This window comes from Phocoena phocoena, chromosome 4, assembly GCF_963924675.1.
Source record: "Phocoena phocoena chromosome 4, mPhoPho1.1, whole genome shotgun sequence".
NCBI classification, from domain to species: domain Eukaryota; kingdom Metazoa; phylum Chordata; class Mammalia; order Artiodactyla; family Phocoenidae; genus Phocoena; species Phocoena phocoena.
In genome coordinates this window covers 130834638-130858695 of record NC_089222.1, presented here as the reverse complement: position 1 = coordinate 130858695, position 24058 = coordinate 130834638, and the positions used below count along the sequence as shown (strand labels likewise).

At 36.8% G+C, this 24058-nt stretch overlaps 1 protein-coding gene across 2 annotated transcripts in view; it reads left to right on the top strand.

Annotated features, from left to right (window-relative positions):
• The window catches only part of LTN1 (listerin E3 ubiquitin protein ligase 1), a 63031-nt gene that overhangs the window by 34187 nt on the left and 4786 nt on the right, over positions 1 to 24058 (top strand). For both annotated transcript variants that reach the window (XM_065876201.1, XM_065876202.1), the window contains 12 exons: positions 795 to 939; positions 1403 to 1589; positions 3498 to 3657; positions 4573 to 4677; positions 9604 to 9746; positions 13573 to 13708; positions 13909 to 14053; positions 15191 to 15404; positions 15872 to 16109; positions 16450 to 16524; positions 19497 to 19683; positions 23145 to 23316. In XM_065876201.1, the coding sequence (XP_065732273.1) occupies positions 795 to 939; positions 1403 to 1589; positions 3498 to 3657; positions 4573 to 4677; positions 9604 to 9746; positions 13573 to 13708; positions 13909 to 14053; positions 15191 to 15404; positions 15872 to 16109; positions 16450 to 16524; positions 19497 to 19683; positions 23145 to 23316 (1907 nt within the window). The remainder of the gene's footprint in view (positions 1 to 794; positions 940 to 1402; positions 1590 to 3497; positions 3658 to 4572; positions 4678 to 9603; positions 9747 to 13572; positions 13709 to 13908; positions 14054 to 15190; positions 15405 to 15871; positions 16110 to 16449; positions 16525 to 19496; positions 19684 to 23144; positions 23317 to 24058) is intronic.

The window sequence follows — 24058 nt, the reverse complement described above, 5'->3', positions numbered from 1 at the left end:
ATGAGCCGTGGCCACTGAGCCTGCGCGTCCGGAGCCTGTGCTCCGCAACGGGAGAGGCCACAACAGTGAGACGCCCGCGTACCGCAAAAAAAAAAAAAAAAAAAAGACTTGTTATGTAAGAAATCTACAGGATTCTAAGGGAAGATCCAAACAGATTTCTCCAAAAGGATTTTGTTTTAATGATCATCCATTTAAGCTCAATTAATTGGAGAGTGATTTGTTTTGACCATAATCATTTATGGTCAGTGATGTGATAGGGTTGCTGTCCTGTGTCTTAGGCTGGTATGGATTGTAACCGTAGACTCTTAAGGCCACCATGGACAATGATTGTCCTTCATTGTTTATTTCTTGGGGGAGTCTGGTAGCCACTGTTGTAAGGCATTGAATTGCAGATGTATTTCACATTTCATGCCTAAATCCATATATAAAAATGAAAACTAAGAGAATGCATCCAGAGCTACTGGGGTTGGGTTAAATCTTTTTCTGATTATCATACTCTTTTCATGGAATAAAGTAGCTATATTTCAGAAATATCTGATCTGAAATAGGTCATTCACCTTCTTTCTGAACTAGAAGCAGCACTTGATTTCAATTATAAAATGTTGGATAAAATCCCGTTTGATAGTGTGTAAGTCACGAGGGGAGGGTGGAGAGAGAGACCATTTACTTTTATTTTGAATTGTCTTTTTTGTTCATTAAATACCCTATCTGCTGTAGGGTATTTAATGTATACCAGGGTATTCAAATTGGTTATAACATAACTGCAGTGGTTAAGTTATTTGCATTATTTTCAGTCTTCAGGTCCTCTTGTCTGCTGTTGATGATTTGCTAAATGCGCTTCTAGAGAGTGAAGATACTTATCTTCTGGGAGTTTATATTGGAAGTGTAATGCCAGACAACAGCGAATGGGAAAAGATGAGACAGTCTCTTCCTATGCAGGTATGTTTGAGATTGGAGAGTACTTATTTTATTCTGAAGTTTGGATTTCATGCAAGCTTAAATATTTTAATTTTATTCTGGGGAAGAAAAAAAGTAAATGAAATGAGTATCTTACTTTGCGTTTCTGCCTTTGAATGCTCCTGTGTTGGGTGTTTGCTGTTTGCAAGATACCAGTTGACACTTGGCAGTTGCCATGGTACAAGGTAAATAAGACCTTGTTCTGTCCTGAAGGAATCCTAAAGAAACACACACGTTGATAATTTCTGTTCGTAGAAACCAAACTTCTAGGCTTCTGTGGTTTTACTAGTAAACTAGCAATAGCTTCATTTTTGAAGTTATTCTAATAACATTTTGAAGATATTTTAATAACTTTATTTTTGTTCCCTTCTTAATTGCAGAGGTAGTAATTAATTGAACTATTGAATGCTTTTGTGTATAATTTAATGTATTCTTTTTTTTACAGTGGTTGCATAGACCTCTTTTAGAAGGAAGACTGAGTTTGAATTATGAGTGTTTCAAAACAGATTTTAAAGAACAAGATACAAAGAAACTTCCCAGCCATTTGTGTACTTCAGCATTATTGAGCAAAATGATATTAGTTGCACTGAAAAAGGAAATAGTCTTAGAAAATAATGAGCTTGAGAAAATAAGTAAGTATATATGAGCATTCAGATAAATACATATAAACATAAGTATATATGAGCATTCAGATAAATACATATAAACATAAATCTTGAAGTAATTAAAATGTAATTTTGAAATAATTTTGATTATACTTCAATCTAAATCTTTAAAGAATCAAAAATCCTCAGCTCCTTTTAATTATTTTAGCAATGAGAAACTTGAGGACACTTAAGAAATGAATGTTAAATTGCAAATCAAATGGAATCATACTGAATATCTTGCTGTAGTCTTGTTAGCAATAGAGCAGAATTTGGTATAAGATGTTACTCTAGTTGGCATGACATCAGTATAAGCGCATCCTATGGCACATAACCCTAAAGAAAATGGTTAAGTGAGTCTTGTGTTTCATCAAGGATTCTGAATTTTCAATTAACTTTTGGATCAATCTACCTTTGTATAGGGCAGTAATTTTTTTCCCAGCAAGTAGAGCTTCAAATGTTGAATTTCAAAAGGATTTAAAAATTCCCCCATTCCAGGAAATGGTGTAGAATTGTAGGTAGCAGTGTGACCTGTACAAAATGAAAGGTGGAGGACTTGCATAATTCCTGTATCAGTCTTGATTGTGAGCCCTCAGCTGAGTACAGTTACTAGCGGAGGAGAATATTGTGCTCTGTGGAAGAAAGCTGGAACACCTCTCGTGGTGAGCGAACTCCACATGCAGTTGAGGTCAAGGAGATTAGCCTGCTCTTTACTTTACTCATAGAGTGAATCTGTCCAAAAACAACAATGGAAATTAGAGTAATAATTTTTGTTGCTTTTCTTATCTGGAACTTGCAAGGGATGGGATTTGATTTTTGAACCAGGTTTCAAGTCTTCTAACTCCAAAATCCATACCTGGCTTTATAAAAGAGAGTTGTGACTAATTATGTATTGAAAACCTGTGACATGCCAGGTTTTGTGATACTTGGTCATTTACTTCTCACAGTAGTCCCGTGAGGTAGGTTTGTATTATCCTAGCTGATAACGATGTGTGCAGCTCATTTGAATCCAGACTAGTCTGTCACCGAGGCCCATGCCCTGTATACTAGATCGTGCTCTCTCCCATTTCTTTTTTCTTTTTTTTTTTTTGCGGTACGCGGGCCTCTCACTGTTGTGGTCTGTTCTGTTGAGGAGCACAGGCTCCGGACGCACAGGCTCCGGACACACAGGCTCAGTGGCCATGGCTCACGGGCCCAGCTGCTCTGCAGCATGTGGGATTTTCCCGGACCAGGGCACGAACCCGTGTCCCCTGCATTGGCAGGCGGACTCTCAACCACTGCGCCACCAGGGAAGCCCCTCTCCCATTTCTTAACACATTGACTTGAACTTCTTAGGTCTTGGGTCGCATAGTTGTTTATCCTGGATGCAACTTCTTATCATTTGTGGCAAAAATAGTAGGAAGGTTCTTCCAGTATCTCCCTCTGATAACTTAGTTACTGTCACATTCTTAACTAATCAGAAAAGGGACCAAGTAATGTTTGGGAGAGGAGTGATATTTTGTATCAGGTATTCTCAGCTTTCATTATAGTTGAACATCAAATAGTTGAAAATCAGATCATAGATATTGATTGATTGATTGGCTGCGCTATGCAGCATGTGGGATCTTAGTTCCCCATACTTGAACATCAAATAGTGGAAAATCAGTTCACAGATTATTGATTGATTGATTGCGCTACGTAGCATGTGGGGTCTTAGTTCCCTGACCACGGATCAAACCAGTGACCCCTGCATTGGAAGTGCAGAGTCTTAACCACTGGACCACCAGGGAAATCCCAGTTCATAGATATTTTGAAATTAGTGGGCATAACAATGTTAGGGAATGGGGGGGACAAGTGAAAACAGTTCAAAGGTCTGTTCACAAAGTATACTCAATAATGTGTTGTCCATTCTGTTAGTTGCAGAACTGCTCTATTCATTGCAGTGGTATGAAGAATTAGACAATCCACCTATTTTTCTAACTGGATTTTGTGAAATGCTTCAAAAAATGAATATTACATATGATAACTTATGTGGACTTGGTAATACTTCTGGCCTTTTGCAGCTGTTATTTAACAGGTAAGAATCTCTTTCAATTTCCATTTTTTTATGACTGTTTTGCTAGGTTATGGCTTGTATCTTTAAAATGTAAGCCCACTTCATGCTAATCTTTGAATCAGAGGGTTTATCTAAATTAATCCCAATTCTTAATGATAAATACTTTGTGGATACTAAGTACTTGATTTGGACTTTGCCTGTGTTATTAAATCTATAAATACATTCAAGGGCCAGATGAAAATCCTGTAGAAGTTGTTTTAATTTGTCATATGTAACCCATCCTTCCACTACTCTAAATTTAACCTTTTACCTTGCATGTTGTTGCAGGTGTGTCTTAATATTATAACCACAAAACCCTCTCCCCTAGACGAGGAAGTAGGTATGAAAACAGAGTTATTGTAGAGGTTATAGCAGTTTGATGGTTAGCTCATTGAAATTACTGTGTTGAACTGCTCTCTTGAAGAGTTTTTCACTTGCCTGTAGTATTTTTCGTATGCTTTGCAGTATCAGAGGCCCCAGGCTGAACAGGTCTTCCTTTCCAGTCCCACTCTACATACTTGACACTCAGAACTTTCCTCAGTGGATATCAATACCTCCTTGCTTTCTCAACTCAACAATCCTCGGTGTCCTCTGGGATATGTCCTCTTTCCAGCTGCAACCTCTGGTCCTCAAGCTTAATCTTTAAGGTCATCTCCCCTATTGGAACTTGAGGGGCTTTGGGATTGCCTTGGATGAGAGCTCAATATCAGCTCTAAAGGAGTTTCAGAAGTTAAGTTCCCAATCCTTTTGGTAACAGCAGTTGTTTGGGTGCAGAAGTGCTGTGTGAATTGATACCCTTACAAGGTGATTTATTTAGTTCTGTAAAAAGAATCCAGGTAAGCATTGTTTAAAACTCTTAAGTACACTTTAAAAACGGAATTTTTTTTCCTCTTTTAGATCCAGGGAAAATGGCACCCTTTGGTCTCTTATTATTGCTAAGTTGATCCTTTCCCGAAGTGTTTCATCTGATGAAGTAAAACGGCATTATAGGAGAAAAGAAGGGTATTCTTATTGAAAATACTTTTACTTTGAAATTTATTATGAGTGGTCACTTTGGCAACCCCAAACTAACAAACAGTCTCTAATGACAGGAAAACAAGACTTAGGAAATGAGGAGATTAAAGAAAATGAGACTTAACAATTTAAATTGCATTAGGTTGCGACACGTCTTTTTTTTAATGAGCATTTTTAACCTTATAACATTTTGTTGAGGAATTTTATACGTGCTTTAAATAATTAACATTTCATAAACATGTTCTATTTTCCCCAGAAATCTCTCTGGTAAAATCTATCTTTTCCCCTTCCCTATCCTTCTTGCATCATTTTATTTGCTGAATGGAAATGATAAGGAAAGTTACTTACTCTTAACTTTATTCAATATCCTGTGATAAGCCATAATGGAAAAGAATATGAAAAGAATGTATATATATGAGTCACTTTGCTGTACAGCAGTAATAAACACAACATTGTAATTCAACTGTTCTTCAATAAAAAATAAATTTAAAAAAATTAAATTAAAAAAAGGTTACAAAAAAAAAAAGGTTACTTACTCTTAAATAAGGATCATCCTATTGAAGAATATTCTAAAAATGCAATAAATGTGTTAAGACAAATAGTGAGGTTGGACATACTAGAGATGTACTAGAGTTGGTCATACTAGAGAAGCTGAACATTCGAATTAAACACCTAGCTGAAATTTACCAAGAGGCATTTTGAATTTACTGATTTACCAAGAAGAATTCAGAAATTATGTGTGTGTGTGTGTGTGTGTGTGTGTGTGTGTGTGTGTATGTATTCTGGTACAGTAGAGTTGTAAGCTAAATTTTGATATTTTTAATCTTATTTAAAAATTAAAAAAATTTATTATTACTATATTTTAGAAGAATTTATATATATATAAATTTATTTATTTGGCTGCATTGGGTTTTTGTTGCTGCATGCAGGCTTTCTCTAGTTGGTGATGAGCGTGGGCTACTCTTCATTGTGGTTCACAGGCTTCTCATTGTGGTGACTTCTCTTGTTGCATAAAACGGGCTCTAGGTGCACAGGCTTCAGTAGTTGTGGCACATGGGCTCAGTAGGTGTGGCTCGCCGGCTCTAGAGCGCGGGCTTAGTAGTTGTGGCACATGGGCTTAGCTGCTCCGCGGCATGTGGGATCTTCCCGGACCAGGGCTCGAACCTGTGTACTCTGCAGTGGCAGGTGGATTCTTAACCACTGCGCCACCAGGGAAGTCCTAAATATATTATTTTGAGTTCAGTTATTAATGTGGATTATAGGTTCACATGCAGTTATAAAAAATACAAAGAAATTCTGTGTACCTTTCATTCAGTTTCTTCCAGTGGTACCAGTTTGCATAATTTTAGTACAATTTCACAACCAAGAGAATGGCATTGATACAATTCACTGACCAAGTTTACTTGCACTCACGTGTTTGTGTGTGTGTTCTGTGTGGGTTACCACCACCACATTACAAGCTACAGAATAGTTTTATCATAAGAATCCCCTATGTTACCCTTTCTTGCCTCAGCCACCTCCCCTCTTACCATTCTCCTCACCTCTGGCAAACAATAATCTGTTCTCTATATAATTTTATAATTTGGGAATGTTATATAAACAGAGTCATATAGCATATGATCTTTTGATGTTAGCTTTTTTTTAAAAGTAATTTAATTAATTAATTAATTAATTAATTTTTGGCTACGTTGGGTCTTTGTTGCTGTGTGTGGGCTTTTTCTAGTTGTGGTGAGTGGGTGCTACTCTGCATTGTGGTGCACGGGCATCTCATTGCGGTGGCTTCTCTTTTTGCAGAGCACGGGCTCTAGGTGCGTGGGCTTCAGTAGGTGTAACTCGCAGGCTCTAGAGTGCAGGCTCAGTAGTTGTGGCACACGGGCTTAGTTGCTCCACGGCATGTGGAATCTTCCTGGACCAGGGGTCAAACCCGTGTCCCCTGCATTGACAGGCAGATTCTTAACCACTGCCACCAGGGAAGTCCTGATGTTAGCTTTTTTTATTCAGCATAATTTTTAATATTTTTCTGATTATAAAAGTCATAGGGAATTAACTAAAGAACTATTAAAACTAATTGCAAATGAGATGGACATATACTTGACATACAGAAATCAATATCTTTCTTATTCACCAGTAATAATCAGTTAAAAAAGGGCATAAGAAAAAAGAAATTCTGTTCACAATGACAACAAAACTGTAAATACCCAGAAATAAATTTAACAAAAATTTAAAATTGTAAAACTTAAGATCACAAAAGAAGGTGGGAAGATACATTATAAAAATTGTATCTATAATTTCAGTGTAATGTCAATCAAAATTTCAGCACCATTTTTTGAAAAACTTGACAAACTGTTCTAAACATAGTATGCATTTGAAGGAAGAAAATGCTTAAGAATAGCTGGGACATTTATGAAAGAGAAAAGTGAAAAGGACTTGCCCTACCAAAATAATAAGTAAGCACTATGAAATTGATGAACACACAGATCACTGGATCAAACTAGAGTCCAGAAACCAGTCCACACATATATGAAAATTTAGTTTTTGATACAGGTGGTCTTTCAAATCAGTGAGATGAGTCAATAATAAATGACATTAGGAAAATTGGACATGTGTTTGAAAAAAATTGTGAGACCCACTCCCTTACATTATACATAAAAGTAAAGCCCAGATGAAAACTAAATGTAAAGAACAGACCTATAAAAGTATTAGGGGAAAATGAGACTGTACAATCTTGGCATGGGGAAGATCTTAAGCAAAGCACAAACCCAGAATCCATAAAAGAAACAATAGATACCTGATTTTGTAAAAACAAAAATCTTTGTGTCCATCACCAGATAAATGGATAAACAAAAATGTGGTATATACATATAATGGATATAATGGAATATTATTCTGCCTTAAAAAGGAAGGAAATTCTGACATGTTAAAATGTGGATGGGGAGGGTGGGCGGGAGACGCCAGAGGGAGGAGATACGGGGATATTTGTATATGTATGGCTGGGTCACTTTGTTATACAACAGAAACTAACACCATTGTAGAGCAATTATACCCAAATAAAGATGTTAAAAAAAAATGTGGATGAACCTTGAGGACATAAGCTCAGTGAAGTAAAACAGTCACAAAAAGACAAATACTGTATGATTCCACTTATATGAGGTACGTAGCATAGTCAGATTCATAGAGACAGAAAGTAGAATGATGGTTGTCAGGGGCTGAGGGGAAGGGAGATGGAGAGTTCTTAATTAATGGATAGAGTTTCAATTTTGTGAATGAAAATGTTCTGGGGATTGGTTGCACAACCATGTGAATGAACATAACACTGCTGAACTGTACACTTTAATATGGTAAATTTTACATAATGTGTATTTTACCACAATTTAAAAAGAAAACTTCTGTATGATAAAAGTACAGTAAGCAAAGGTTAAAGGGCAGGTGGCAAAATGGAAGAAAACACTTCCAAATTAATAAAGAATTAATATTCATAATATATAAATAGCTTCTGTTAATAAAACTATTCAAATTGAAGAATGTGTCTAGGAGTTGAGCAGGTAATTCATAGGTGAAATAGTCAAAGATAATTCATTTATGAAATGTGAAATACGAACTACAAATTAAAAGTAGTACATTTTATCTACCGTGTTGCCAGGAATTAAAAAGAGTCATTAAGTGTGCAGCAAACCAAGCTTGTACATTTTTAGTGAAACTGTAAATTGATTATGCTTTTTTGAAAAGCAACTTGAAATTATCAAATATAATACACTCAAATCCTTTGATTTTGCAATTCTACTTCCAGGAATCTAGCCTAAAGAGGTATTTGCACATACGCAGAATAGTATCTGCTCAAAGACAGTTATTACAGCATTATTTGTAAGAGCAAAAATTTGGGGGGAAAAACCTAAATGTCCACTAACAGGGAAATAGTTAAATTATGATAGTGTGGAATATTTGGGGGTTTCTTTTTAAATTTATTTTTGGCTGCGTTGGGTCTTCGTTGCTGCGCACGGGCTTTCTGTAGTTGCGGTGAGCGGGGGCTACTCTTCCTTGCAGTGCGCAGGTTTCTCATTGCAGTGGCTTCTCTTTTTGCAGAACACGGGCTCTAGGCACTCGGGCTTCAGTAGTTGTGGCACGCGGGCTCTGTAGTTGTGGCTCACGGTCTCTAGAGCACAGGCTCAGTAGCTGTGGTGCACCGGCTTAGTTGCTCCACGGCACGTGGGATCTTCCCGGACCTGGGCTCGAACCCGTGTCCCCTGCATTGGCAGGCAGATTTTTAATCACTGCGCACCAGGGAAGTCCCTGGTTTTGTTTTTAATGTAGTTATATAGCTTTAAAGTGGAAAGAATGGACTTCCCTGGTCCAGGGAGGATGGGAGGGAGGCTCAAGAGGGAGGGGATATGAGGATATATGTATATGTATAGCTGATTCACTTAGTTGTACAACAGAAACTAACACAACATTGTAAAGCAATTATACTCCAATAAAGACATTTTAAAAAAAGACAATCTACAAAGTATATAAGTGGCAAATAATACAAAACTTAAGTAAATAAAACCCAACTATATATATGCACATATATGAATATCAGTTCATACAAACAACATGCAACTGGTACTCTTTAAATTGAATCAGTAGACTCTTAAAGAGAGCATAATCATGTATAATTTAAAAAAAATTATACATGGGGAAAGTTATTTTAAAAATTAGAAACGTGAAAAAGAGAAGCAGCAAAAAATAATTATCCACAGTTCATCATCCAGAATCAGCAAGTGTCAGTCTCTTTCCTAGTTTCTTTTTTTTCTCTACAACTATTTTATATAGTGGAAATATTATTCTTTCTGAATAGTCTGAATAAGAAGAATTTTCTGAAATAACTAAATATTTAGGATAAATATAATTCATACCTTTTTTTTGTTCTTTAAACAGTTTTTTTCCACTAACAGAAGGTAATATGCATACCATTCAAAGTCTCTGTCCATTTTTGTCAAAAGAAGACAAGAAAGAATTCATTGCTCAATGTATACCTGCCCTTTTGGCCTGGACCAAGGAAGATGTTTGCAGTATTAATGGTTAGTTGCTTGGTAATAAATATTTCACTAATTATTGCTTGAGATGAAAGAAGTGTTTCTTAATATCTAAATCCAAATCTAGCAGAGATGAATTATAGTTAATTTTTTTCCTAGTTTATACTTTTGCTATATAACAAGTTGACTCAGTAGGACGAGTGTCATTGGAGAGTGGCTGTTACTATTTTGCAGGTCAGAAATGCTGCCGCCTTATGGGAAGATTCACAACCACAGATATCCTCTAATCATTTCTTTTCCATGTATAGCTTATTTTAGCTATGTGTCATCTCTCCCTCGTCAACCAGTATTTGAACTTACAAAGGCAAAAGAGGGAACAGCTTTTGTTACGTTTTAAACTTTTCGGACATTCTGTACTCTATTAGTTCATTTGCTTATTAATTTAACAAGCACTTACTGACCCTGGCTATGTGGCAGTTCCTTTTGTAGAGAAGGTAGACATAAAGTTGTATGATAACTGACGTAGCAAAAAGATGCCATATGCGTGGAAGTGCAGAAAAGGAGTTTTCCACTTTGCTTTGAGATGTTCTGGCTATTTCACAAAGAGAAATATTTCAATGAAAGATAGTTTTCCATATGGACGCGGTTGGGAAAGGTATTCCAGGTACACAAAAACATAGGAGAATGCATAGTTCATTTTGGTTGGCATTTAAGGTAGAAAGTTGGGGACAGAGCTGTTAGGGTGCACAAGAATATGGATTTTTGAAGAACAGATCATAAAGGCCTAGTTTTGTCAGTTACGGAGTTTCGACTTTAAGTGGTAGGAGGTAAGGAGCTATTGGCCCAAGTTAGGTAGGAAGGTAGTAAGACTATCACATTTATGTTAGAAAGATTATTTTGACAACTGTGTGAAGGGTGAATGTGAGAGAAGAGAGATTAGGAGCAGAAGACTAGGTAGAGAGCTATGGGAATAATCACGATGAGAGAGAAGAGAGCTTGAATCAAGGCACAGATGGAAGAGAGGAGATGGAAATGAAAGACGTAGGAAGTAGAATTGATGGGGTTCTGTGATTATATTTCTGGATTGAGTATATGGAAGTACCTTTAGGCCTTATAGGAAACCCTACAGGAGACTTGAGGATTGGAAGGAGCATGGGGAAGGAGTATACAGGGAGCTAATGTTGAGTTTTAGACACATTAGGTTAAGGTGTCTTTGGAATAAATACTAAAATAGAGATTGTCAGTAAGCAATAGACTATTGGCTGGATGGAAATACTGCTTTCAAAGTCCATGTCATGTAGGTGATAGTATAACCTGTAAATGAGTATGAGCTTCTTTAGGGAGAGTGAAGAGCGAAAAGAACATCAAGGGAACACCAGTACATAGATTTAATAGGTATGTGGATGGAGGCACATTTGAGAATAAGGACTAAAGATAAAAAAAGATAAGCAAAAGCAGAGTTTTAGGTAATATTCATCATCCGTTAAATGCCACAGTTCAGCCATTGGCTTTGGCATTGTTGGAATGAATAGTGGTGAGAAAATGGGAGCAGGTAGTCTGTTCTGCGTGTTTGGCAGGAAGGGATGTTGAAAGAGGTGAAAGCTGGAGATGAACACAAGGTCAAAGGGGAAATATATGTTGTGGGGACGGAGGGGGAATGGAAAATAGAGATGGAATAACTGACGAAAGCTCCCACTGAGAAGGTGAGAGGGGAGGGCATGTAGGGCTGGATCTAGAGCAGTTAGAAGATACCAGCCATGTATAGGCGGAGACAAGATAAGGAGAGGTGTAGGATGGACGCACATGTAGGTATAGAGGGGGTTGGGAACTTCATGGCTTCATGTCTCTTTAGGTCATTTAATAAGTAAAAACTGGATTGTAGATTTTAAGAAGGGTAGGGAAAGTTTGAAATAGTGGAAGAAGAATATGTCCATCAAAGAACATAATGAGACAGAATTGCCTTGATAGCACAAAGGGCCAGCCGGTGTCAAAAATAAACTTTTGTGGCATTAAGCTTTACCATTGAGCTCACTTATGTAGTTAAACTGTGGGATTAGGTTGGGATTTGCAGTTCTGGAACAGGGATACAGTTGAACTTATTGTGCATGGAAGAGAGGATTACCTGATGGAAGTGTAGGTTATTTCTCCAGCATGGGTTATAACTGAAGGATGGCAGAGAGGGGGAAGGGGCAGGAGACAGGACCACGGTGCCACACAATTATGTGCTGTTCGCACAGACCAGAGGTGCCCAGCTGTGCAGAGGCCAACAGGAAGGGGAATGTTTTTAAGATTTGACAGTCAATTTTGCTCTTCCAGCCAAAGTGACAAAACAGAATTAGCTAAGAAATACTTTTCAGTTATTAGAAAATCAGTTGTTTCTGATTGAACTTGAGCCTCTTCTATTTTGTCAGGAAGATTTTTTTAAAAATTCTTCCTCAGCCTTTAAAGGAAGATTACATTGTTATTAATTAATTAATTTTTGCTTTTTTCCTTGGTTCCCACTTACCTACAGGATAAAAACCTAAGTCCTTAGTTTGGCCTATAAGACATTTTACAATCTTACTGCAACTTATTTCTCCAGTTTTACCTCTTTTGCTTCCATCCTGGACCCTGACCATGCTAAATTCTCATGAATTTTGAACACTATACTTTCTTACAACTTTGTGCCTTAGCATTCCTTGGAGTGTCCCTTTTCTAGGCTTGCAGACTTTGATCTTTTGGTAAATCCCAGTTCACACACCAACTTTAGGAAGCCTCTTCTGACTCAAATCTGATTTCCTGTTCTGGGCTCTCAATTTGTGTCCATATTCTAATTTGTTTTTAAGTCTGCCAGTACTGCTAGATGAGTCCCTTCAGAGACTGGATTTTGTTCAGCTTTCTCTCCCCAGCATCTAACAGTGTACCTTGTATTCACTCATTTATTTGTTCTTAATTTAGTCAGTCAAAATAAATAAATGCCTCTGGATCTCAGGCATCATGCTAGGGGGACATATGCTAGGGGTAAGTAAAACAGACAAGGTTCCTGCTTTCACGGAGCCTACTTTCTAATTAAGATAATAAATAAGTAAACATGTACACCTAGGGAATAAGATCAATAGTATTTTAACAACCTTGTATGGTGATGGATGGTGACTGGTCTTACTGCAGTGGTGATCATTTTATAATGTATAAAAATATCAGAAAATCTATGTTGTATACCTGAAACTAATATAACATTGTATATTAATTTTAACAATAAAAAAGTAGAGCTCCTCCCCCCAAAATAAATAAATAAACAAACAAGTAAACATTAGTGCTATAAAGGCAACAAATAAGGGATATTAGAGAAATGAGGAGGTGCATACTTTGTATACTTGGGAATTTCAGTGTGGAGGCAGTATTTAAGCTGAGAGTTGAAGGATAAGGAGCAACCAGGGATACTAAAGAGTAGGGAACCCTTAAGAACTTTCCAGATATAGCAGATGCTTACTGAGTGAATGTATGAATTATGAAATAGGATGTTCTATCTTCCAACTTTATTTAACTTTGCACTCTATCTAGGGTTTGTTTGTTTTTTGAGAGGTAGGTATGCTGAATAAGTCCTATACTTAAGAAAACAAAAAAGTAGCATAGGTTAGTTTAATGCACAGTATCATTTACTTGCTTCCCAGCTTCCCCTCCACACTTTCTTTTCTGCGCTGGGTGTGGAGACAGGGTCCCTGCCCTGTGGAGTTTATAAGCTCATTTGTTGACTCTTTCATGTAAGCCCTAATTTTCAGGGTTCTTAACCTGGACACTTCTGAAGAAAGTTTTTAACCTATCTCAAAGTAGACTTTCTTTTTTATAGCAGCAATACAATTTAAAACATTTTTAATTTTTTATTTTGCTTTAGGAGGTTTTGGACATCTCGCCATTTTCAATTCTTGTCTGCAAACCAAAAGCATAGATGATGGAGAGCTATTACATGGTATATTAAAAATTCTGATAACCTGGAAGAAAGATCATGAAGATATTTTTCTTTTCAGTTGGTAGGTAATAGTTTATACAGTTTTTTCCCCTCTATTTATGATGTGGACTGAGATTATGTATCTTATAGTCATAGTTTTGTAGAGCAATAAGATGGTAGACATTTCAGTCAGTCTATTGTAAATATATGAGATTTAAATGTTTCCAATTGAATGTCTATATAATTCTTCAGTGTTTTGTTTTGTTTTTGTCTTTATCACAGTAATCTGTCAGAAGTAAGTCCAGAGATACTCGGTGTAAATATAGAAATAATCCGGTTCCTTTCCCTATTTCTGAAATACTGCTCATCTCCTTTGGCAGAGAGTGAATGGGACTTCATCATGTGCTCCATGTTGGCTTGGTTGGAGGTAAATTAACCTGCTGGGTCATCACAGCTACTGGGTCTTCGTGCATATCTGTGTACCAGAACTATTCGCTAATCTTCTTCAAGTAATGATTGTAGTTAGCTCCTTTGCAAACGTTTAAACACTTTATAGATATGTTCCACACCAGCTACTACTTGACAGATCAGTAAAATGATTGAGGTTTAATGTCTGTCAAAATCATTTGGTAACAAATCTGCTAATTGCTTTTAAAATGTTCTCTCCATTAGCTCATCCTGGTATAATATTTGCAGGACAGCCCATTAAGGTTTTATCTTTTCATGACAAGTTTTTAGGTCTTTTGGTTCTAATTAAATTATTCTTAAAATGTACTGTTTCAGTATTGCCAGAGTAATGCATTAAAGATTAAGCAGGGCTTCCCTGGTGGCGCAGTGGTTGAGGGTCCGCCTGCCAATGCAGGGGACGCGGGTTCGTGCCCCGGTCCGGGAAGATCCCACATGCCGCGGAGCGGCTGGGCCCGTGAGCCATGGCCGCTGGGCCTGCGCGTCCGGAGCCTGTGCTCCGCGGCGGGAGAGGCCACAGCATTGAGAGGCCCGCGTAACGCAAAAAAAAAAAAAAAAAAAAAAAAAAGATTAAGCAAATTCAGAGGGAATTAGTGTTCTTTTTATGACCCAAAGCAACCAGATGTGTAATACTTACGGGCTGTCACATAGCAAGTCAGTCAGAGTTGAATTTGTCTGAATCTCTGCTTTGCCTGCTGTTAGCTGTGTGGCTTAGAGTATTAAAGTTTACCTAGTTGAGCCTCAGTTTCCTTATTTTACAATAGTTTAACAATACCCAATTACTAGGGCTCCTATAGGGATCCTGAGAAGATTATAAATGTGCTTTTAATATACTCAACTTGGTAAATGGTAATTAATAATATTTTCTTTCATAGTTTTAGAAATACAAAACATTTCAGAATAAATGGATTGATTCTACTGATAATTCCTAATATTTAATTTTGAAACGAAGTTATCTTGATGTAAAATATATAAATGTCTTCTGAGACTATGCATTTCACCTGCTTGTTTTCAAATTTAGAGAAATGAAAGGGACTTTATTGTCTTGATTTGTAGTATTCTAGAAGTCTGCTTACTTATTTAATTTTTGTTTCTTCAGACAACAAATGAGAATCAGACATTGTATTCTGTTCCACTTGTACAACTGTTTGCCTGTGTCAGCTGTGATTTGACCTGTGAACTCAGTGCTTTTTTTGATTCCACAACTCTGGATACCACTGGCAGTCTTCCTGTAAATCTCATCAGTGAATGGAAAGAATTTTTTTCTCCAGGCATCCACAGTTTGCTTTTACCTCTTTTGGTGACTGTTACAGGCAAGTGAAAAAGGGAATAATAGTGAGATTCATTGAAAATGACTTGTTGAAAAGTTAAAAACAAAAAACAACTCTGGATGTTTAAGTCACACAGTACAAAATAGTAAAAGAGCCAGAGAGAAAGCTTCGCATCTCAGAAGCATCATATATGCTTCTGCTTTACAGACAAGAATTGAAAAATGGCAAGACATCCAAAGACCATTGAAAATTAAAATAATACTAATTCAGATAACAAGAATAGATTTTTTTAACTCATATGTCTTTTTTTTTTAAGGATGAGATAATAGAAGTCATTAAATAGTTGAGATTATCTGAAATATATATTCAGTTCATGTTTCTAGTTAGGACTGCTTTAATGTTTGTCAAGTTTTTATTTCTTAAATAACATTTGGTTGTCTGTGAATGGGTCAAGCTGTATTACGCACTTTGTTTTGGGGTATGAATATTTCTTTCCTTTTTGTCATCAGGAGAAGGCAGAGATACATCTGAAACATCGTTTCAAAATGCAATGCTGAAGCCCATGTGTGAAACATTAACTTATATCCCAAAGGATCAGCTATTGAGTCAAAAACTCCCTGCAAGATTGGTTGCTGGCCAAAAAACAAACTTGCCAGAGTATCTCCAGACTTTGTTAAATACATTAGCCCCATTACTCCTTTACAGAGCTCGGCCTGTGCAAATTGCTGTTTATCATATGCTATACAAGTAAGAATTCTTTCAATTGAATCAGTGTCGTGGTGTTCTAAAAAAAATGGAATATATATTTAGCTTTAACTTTTAGTCATTAAAAAAAGTCACAGTTAAAACAACAACAAAGTAAGCTTGACTATGCATTTCAATAACAGGGATGCCAAGTTTTTGATCTTTTAGGTCACTGTTCCCCATGCACAGTTTACATTTAGATAGTCCTGGCCATAATGGGTTATTTCAGAAAAAACTCAGTAAAAAAAAATATACTCATTACAGAATAAGTATTGGTCTTTTTGCTTTTAAGCATGATGTAACAATGAACCGTTTAATATAATTTAAATATTCTAACTTCCAGATTGATGCCTGAACTCCCACAATATGATCAGGATAATCTAAAGTCATATGGAGATGAAGAAGAAGAACCAGCCTTGTAAGTTTTTTTTAATGCAAAGCTTCTTTGACTTATGGAGTTATATCCCAATAAACTCATTGTAAGTTGAAAATTGTGTTGAGTCAAAAATGCATTTGAGGGCTTCCCTGGTGGTGCAGTGGTTAAGGATCTGCCTGCCAATGCAGGGGACATGGGTTCCAGCCCTGGTCCAGGAAGATCCCACATGCCGTGGAGCAACTAAGCCCGTGCACCACAATTACTGAGCCTGCGCTCTAGAGCCTGTGAGCCACAACTACTGAGCCTGCGTGCCTGGAGCCCGTGCTCCCCAACAAGAGAAGCCACCACAATGAGAAGCCCACGCACTGCAGCAAAGAGTAGCCCCCACTTGCCGCAACTAGAGGAAGCCCATGCGCAGCAACGAAGACCCAACACAGCCGAAAATAAATTGATTAATTAATCTTAAAAAATTCATTTGATACCCCTAACCTACCGAACATCAGCTTAACCTCAGCCTCAGAACACTTACATGAGCCCACAGTTGGGCACAATCATCTAACACGGGGACTTCCCTGGTGGCGCAGTGGTTAAGAACCCACCTGCCAATGCAGGGGACACGGGTTCAAGCCCTGGTCTGGGAAGATCCCACATGCCGCGGAGCAACTAAGCCCGTGCGCCACAACTGCTGAAGCCCGCGCGCCTAGAGTCTGTGCTCCACGAGAGAAGCCACCGCAGTGAGAAGCCCACGCACCGCATCGAAGAGTGGCCCCCGCTCACTGCAACTAGAGAAAGCCCGCACGCAGCAACAAAGACCCAAGGCAGCCAAAAAAAAAAAAAAATCATCTAACACAGAGCCATCTTATAAAGTGTTAAATATCTCATGTAATTTATTGAATACAGAAAGTGAAAAGCGGAATGGTTGTCTGGGTAAGAATGGTTGTGAGTGTATTGGTTGTTAACCTGCATGATCACGTGGCTGATTGGGAGCTGCAGTTTGCCACCACTGCCCAGCATCATAAGAGAGTAGTGTACTGCATATTGCCAGCCTGGGAAATGACCAAAATTCTTAGTATGGTTTCTATTGAATGCTTATTGCTTTCACACTATTGCAAAGTTGAAAAATTGTAAGTCAAACCATCATAAGTTGGGGACCATCTGTAGTTTGCTTTATTAAATTCTCATAATCCATCATAATGACTTTAGAAGACTGAGGCAATACAAAAGCTCTAAATTTAGAGTATATGTTCCTTCAGATCTCGTAAGTTTATCTGTGAGATAAAAATGAAATTTAGAGTTCACCCAAAGAGATAGTTACTCTCTCTTCTTAATTGTTCCTAAATCATTTTCAGTTTGCTACTGTTTAGTAAAACTGTCTTTGGCCACATGGGAGCTGTGGAAAGAGTATACCAATTCAAAAATCTATTGTGCACCCCTTTGTGCAAAGTATTAATTAAACATTGAGGAGAGAATACAGTGTTAGGTAAACAGTATTTTTCTTAAAGAGTTTATAATCTAATTTAGATGATATTACCCTATAATAGAAGACAGTGTATGACAAGTGCTAAGAAAAAGGATGATGTTAGAGGGACACAACTGCTGTGCCAGGAAGAGAAGACATTCTCCTGAGGAAGAGACATTTATGCTGGACATTTCAGATTAGGGAGCACTTTAGTAGGGCAGGGAAAAGTTGTGTGAACACTATGTGCAAAGGCATTGAGGCATGAGTGTTCAGGAAATGCTTGGGGAATATTGAGTAGTTGCCATTTAACGTATTTTTTAATTGTCTAGATCTTCTTCCACTGGAATATAAGCTCTGTGAAGGCAGACATTTTTGTCTCTTGTTCCTGACTATATTCACAGACCCAGGTTTTTTGGCCTAAAACAGTCATAAGTAGTGCTCATTTGTTGAATAAAAGTATAAATGAATACGTGTGGAGTAGGCAAGGAGGGTAGAGTGGAAGATGAAGCTGGAAGGGTAATGAAGGGCCTTCAAAATGACATTTTTTAGGAGTCTGGGCATTGTTTGGTAGAAGATGGGATACTACCAGCTGATTCTGGCAATAGTATAAAGCCTAAACTGTACGAAGAAGCAAGCAGAGGGGGACGCCATGCCAGAAGTCGTAGCAGTGCATGGAGGTTAGTGTAGAAAGTGGAGAGCTGTTGTTTGTGAAATCTAGTGACGGTTGGTATGGAATGGAAAAGGGTTGGTACATGAGATGGTGGTATTGAAGGTAAAAACTTAAGGGCAGAAGCTTAAAGAAGACTTGTTTATGGACTGGTAGTAGGAAACCACAAGGGAAGAAAGATCACAGAGGTGAAAGGAGAGAAACAAGCTAGAACGTCAGAGAGAAGAGAGTTTGACAGGAGATGCACGCAAGTATTTCACTTTTTGAGAATCTTATAAGCTCATCTGTAAGTGTTAATGAGTGCAGTACTTCCGTAAAGAAGAAAATTACTTCACATTGTCATGGATTAATGTGAATGTTAAAATTTACTTCATTGAAGAAACGTAGAGTCTTACGATCTTTTTACCCTTTATAGGATGATAAAGGACCTGATAGGATTTGTTAGCCCTAATCATTCCCCTGACTAGCCAAGGGACTTCAGACTAATAATTTAGCTTCTCTGGGTATCTGATTTTTTTTTTCATCTACAAAACAGAAGGTTGAAATATATGTTTTCTAAAAGGGTCTTTCCTTTAAGTGCTAACCTCTAGAGTTCATATTTTATAGCATATTTTATATATTTATAAATATAAAAATTATATTTTTATATTTTTTATATTTATAAATATGGAAATGTAGGTATATATTTATATAATACTTAATGTCTTTCAAATTCTGTAACTGCCTCTATGTGAATTAGGGGTCAAAATTGAATCTATAAAGGGGGACTTTTAAAATGTTTTTTGGAAAATAAAGATTTTTTTTAAATGCTTGAAATTTGTATGTGCTGTCAATTTGTTAAGGGACAAGTTATGAAGAAAATTGTGGTGTTTAATCATTGATTCTTAGGTCACCACCAGCAGCACTGATGTCTCTTCTTAACACTCAAGAAGACTTACTAGAAAATGTTTTGGGGTGTATTCCTGTTGGACAGATAGTTACTATTAAGCCACTGAGTGAAGACTTCTGCTATGTTCTGGGATACCTCCTCACTTGGAAATTAATACTTACTTTCTTCAAAGCTGCTGCATCTCAGGTAAATAAAATGAGACGACTTTTGACAGTTCTGTCCTATATGTATTTCTCTGTTACTGTCCTAAATCCTTTCCTTACCCTCCTTTTGGAAAAAAAGGGGAAATGCCTCACATTTTAATCTAATCTTATCTGGCTAATTTCAGACATTCTGCTAAATTTATTTCTCTCTCTGCTTCCTCATCCTCCTACAGGTTTTTACACACACACACACACACACACACACACACACACACACACAGTTTTTTTGCAAAAGTAATTAATCTCTGGAATATGCTTAGATTAATTTTTTTTTTCTAACTGAATGTAGCCACCAAGTCCTTTTATTGCAGGAAACCAGATTTCTATAATTTAATTTTGTGCTACCACAGTAAAGCGTTTCGAAAGAATCGGATCCTGCTATTCTTTTTCCTTTGGTCAACTTCTGACTCTTGTGGAGATGTCAATTACTACATCGTTGGAAATTTGCCTTACTTGAAAATCAGTGTTCAGAGAAAGATCTGTGAAATACTACCTTATATAATTCAGACTATTATCGCTAAGTATAGAAAATATCCTATTGTAATTATTTTAACCAAATTATTTTAGCAGGCACTAGGTGTCTCTGTTGTCTCATGTTTAAGAAGGAAGTTGGAGAAATCTACTCCATTTTTAAAAATTCGTTTGACAGATTCCCACTTTTAAAAAGATTAACACATTGATTGAATCAGTTTAATAAAGTAGGTGGCTTCTTTGACAGGTTAATACAAAAAGACTTAATTATTACATATTTAAAGTGTGACTAAACATCTTGGCATTCATTTCCAATGTAATTTTTTAGAATCCTTAAGTTATAATTTATGTTGCTAATAACCCATACCTTGGTATAAATATAGAAACATAAGCACTTTTGCATTTTTTTAAGGGGAAAATTAAATCACAGAGGCAACACTGATCTAGATGTTCAAATTATTTTATTTCTTTTCAGTCTACCACTTATGTTTGTGATTTGAGCTAATTTTAATTCGCTGTATGATGTATTTCAAGAGCGCCTTGTGAATTTGTTTACAAATTTGTTTCTTAAAATATTATTGGTCTCTAAAAAACTGCAGCAAATTGAAGTTTTTATGTGTAAGAATTCGTTCTCGTTATCGTATATTCAGAAATTAGGAATCTGGCCACGCCTCATCCTTCCTATTAGGCCAGAGTGGGGGAGGGGGAGGGGGCACAAAGCATTACAGCAGCATTTACTGAGCCTAGAAATTGAACTGAGCTGTCAACAGATAAACCAGCATAACCCAGTAAATAACACTAATTAGAGGAGTCCTTAAAACAAACCGAAAAATTTAAAAAAACATTGGTCCTTAATCTGAGTTGTTTTTAACGTTCTTCTTAAAACTAGTGAGTCAGATTGCATTAGAAGCAAAGGTGTGTGTGTGTGCACGCACACGCATGTGCACGCACCTGTATGTATGTTTTTTATAGTTGAGATATATTTCACATATCATCAAATTTATTTAAAGTGTACAGCTTGGTGTTTCTAGTGTATTCACAGAATTGTGCACCTATCACCACTATCTAAATTTAGAATAGTTTCAACATCCTTCCACCCCCCAGAAAAACCCTTACCTATCTGCAGTCACTTCCCATTTCCTTTCAAACTCCCCAGCCACTGGCAACCACTAATCTATTTTTTGTCTCTATGGATTTGCCTACTGTGGACCTTTCACATATGTGGCCTTTTGTGTCTGGCTTATTTCATATGGCATAATGTTTTCAAGATTCATTCATAGTATAGCATGTATCAGTATGGCATTACTTTTTATGCCTAAATAATATTGCGTTGTATGACTATACCACATTTTGTTTATCCAGTCATCCAGTGGGCATTTAGGTTGTTTCCACTTTTTGCCTATTGTGAATAAAGCTGCAGTGAGCATTTGTGCATAAATTTTTTGTGTGTACATATATTTCTCATTTCTCTTGCATTGTATACCTAAGAGTGGGATTGCTGGGTAATAGACATGTGTTTTTAAAAGCCCAATGCTATATGTATTAGGTTTTTTAAGAAATTCTACTTTGCTTCCAACTTTTTATTTTGAAAAATACTCGGATTTACAGAGAAGGTGGACAGCAGACATCATGATGCTTTACCAAAAGTATTTAAACATATGTCTCCTAAGACCAAGACATGTTTCAACATAAATGTAATATAAATATTACACTCAAATTTGATTTCGATGCAGTAATATTATCTAATTTGTATTTAAATTTTCCCAGTTGTCAGATGTCCTTTATAGTTTTATTTCCTTCTATATTGAGGTTTCAGTCAAGGGTCATGTTTGCATTTGTCTGTCATATTTCTTTAGTTTATAATTCCTCTACTTTTCTTTGGTGTCATTCACCGGATCAGTTATTTTGTAGACTGTCTTCCAGTTTGGATTTGTCTGGTAGTTTCCTCAACATTAGATTCTGGTTGCTTTTCAGCAAGAGTATTTACTGCACAGTGGTGATGTATTCTCAGTGCCTCACCTCAGGAGCACAGAATGTCATCTGTCCTTTTATTGGTGATGTTAAGTTTGGTTACTTGGTAAAGGTAGTGTCCTCCAGATTTCTTCATTGTAAAGGTTCTTTGATCATTTTTTTAAGAATCAATTCCAAATACTATGGCTTGATCTTTGTATTTGACCATTTATAGTGTTCAGAAAATGGTATATTTGTACTATGAAGAAACATAGTGTAAGAAATAATTTTAAAACGGGTACAAATACCAAAGAGCTACAAGGTAAATGTTAATGAATGAAAACTACATTATTGAGGAGCAAGTCTAAAGCACATGTCTCACATAGATACCTATAGTACACCCAACGGTGCCAAATTTTCCTGTTTTTTTAAGAATAAACCAGAAAAAGAATCCATATTTTTTGTGAAATGTCCTGATTTATAAAATAACTAATGAGAAGACCCCAAGACATTTTGAAATACTAGTTTGTGCTGTCATAAAGGGATGCTGAAATGTTTGATATAGCATGATGTCAGCCATAAAAATGGGATTCGTTTTAAGCAGAATTTTGAAAGATTAGGGATTATGGTGCGGATGGGACGTGTGGAAGATTTGGGAGGAGAGTGAGCAAATCGTCTCTGGGGAATGGTGAATAGATTTTTCTCAGCTCAGAGACTCCAAGTGGGTGTGAACTTATCAACAGGGAGACAGTTTGAGAAAGATGTTAGAGGCATATGTCTGATAATGAGGGGATAGTGAAAACTTCTGCTAGTTTATGAGAAGCAGTGCCTTCAAATGACACAACTGGAAAGTAAGACTGTGGCATATATTTTATAGGACTCTTCCATGTCATTCTCAGTGTTCAAATGAATTCATTTTTGCATTGTGTTCTTGTACAGTCTGTTACACTTTAGCTTGTTCATATCTACTGATTGTCTTGGTTTAATTGGGTTTCCTAACAAAAATTGTTTACTCTCCACCAGCTTCGAGCTCTGTATTCAATGTACATTCGAAAAACAAAAAGCTTGAATAAATTGCTCTATCACCTGTTCAGGCTTATGCCAGAAAATCCGACCTTTGCAGAGACAGCTGTTGAGCTCTCCAATAAGGACCCTAAAACATTCTTTACAGAAGAACTCCAGTTGGGTATTAGAGGTCAGTATGATGTGCGTTTGTGTTCTTTCTTAGAGACTAGGTTCAGATCAGGTTACGCTGAGGGCATGGAGAATAATCCCAGATGTGTGTCCTGGCTATGAGAGTGTTGAAGTGCCAGATTTTCCGTATTTCTCTAAATAGGACATATAATTAGATTTTGTGCATAAGGTTGTTAAGAATTTAATTAATTTTTGAAGTTTACTTTGTTGAGACTATTATCTTTTACTCAGTAAACAAGTATTTGTTACACAATATGTTTTGTAGGCCTGTAAATAAATAGTCTTCAGTTGGGGAAACAAAGATAAGTAAAATTTATTTTTTGCTCCGGGAGCTCACATTTTAGCTGAAGGGATAGACATGCATGCATCTAGCTGTACCGCAGTGTTCTAAGTGATTTCCTGAGAATAGGAATTTTTTAAATGCCTTGGAGATCTGAGGATGGGACTTTGTCTTGTGAGTACTGAGGTGGGATTCTAGAACTTTTGCATAACACATCAGTGAGCTCTGGGAAAAGTAAAGGAGGCCAGACTCTTTTTCATAATTTATAAGAAAAAGAATCTTTATAATTCTTCCTCCTCTTTGAAGTGTGTGTGTTTCACTGTATTTGTGATCTTTCATGTGAAATAAAGAGTGCTATTTCTAAGCAGATTTTTCAGTGTCATTCAGGATTTTCATTATTTTTACAATTCTAATTGTTCATTTTGAATGTGTGAGAAAAAGCTAATACTCTAGAGTTCTGGTT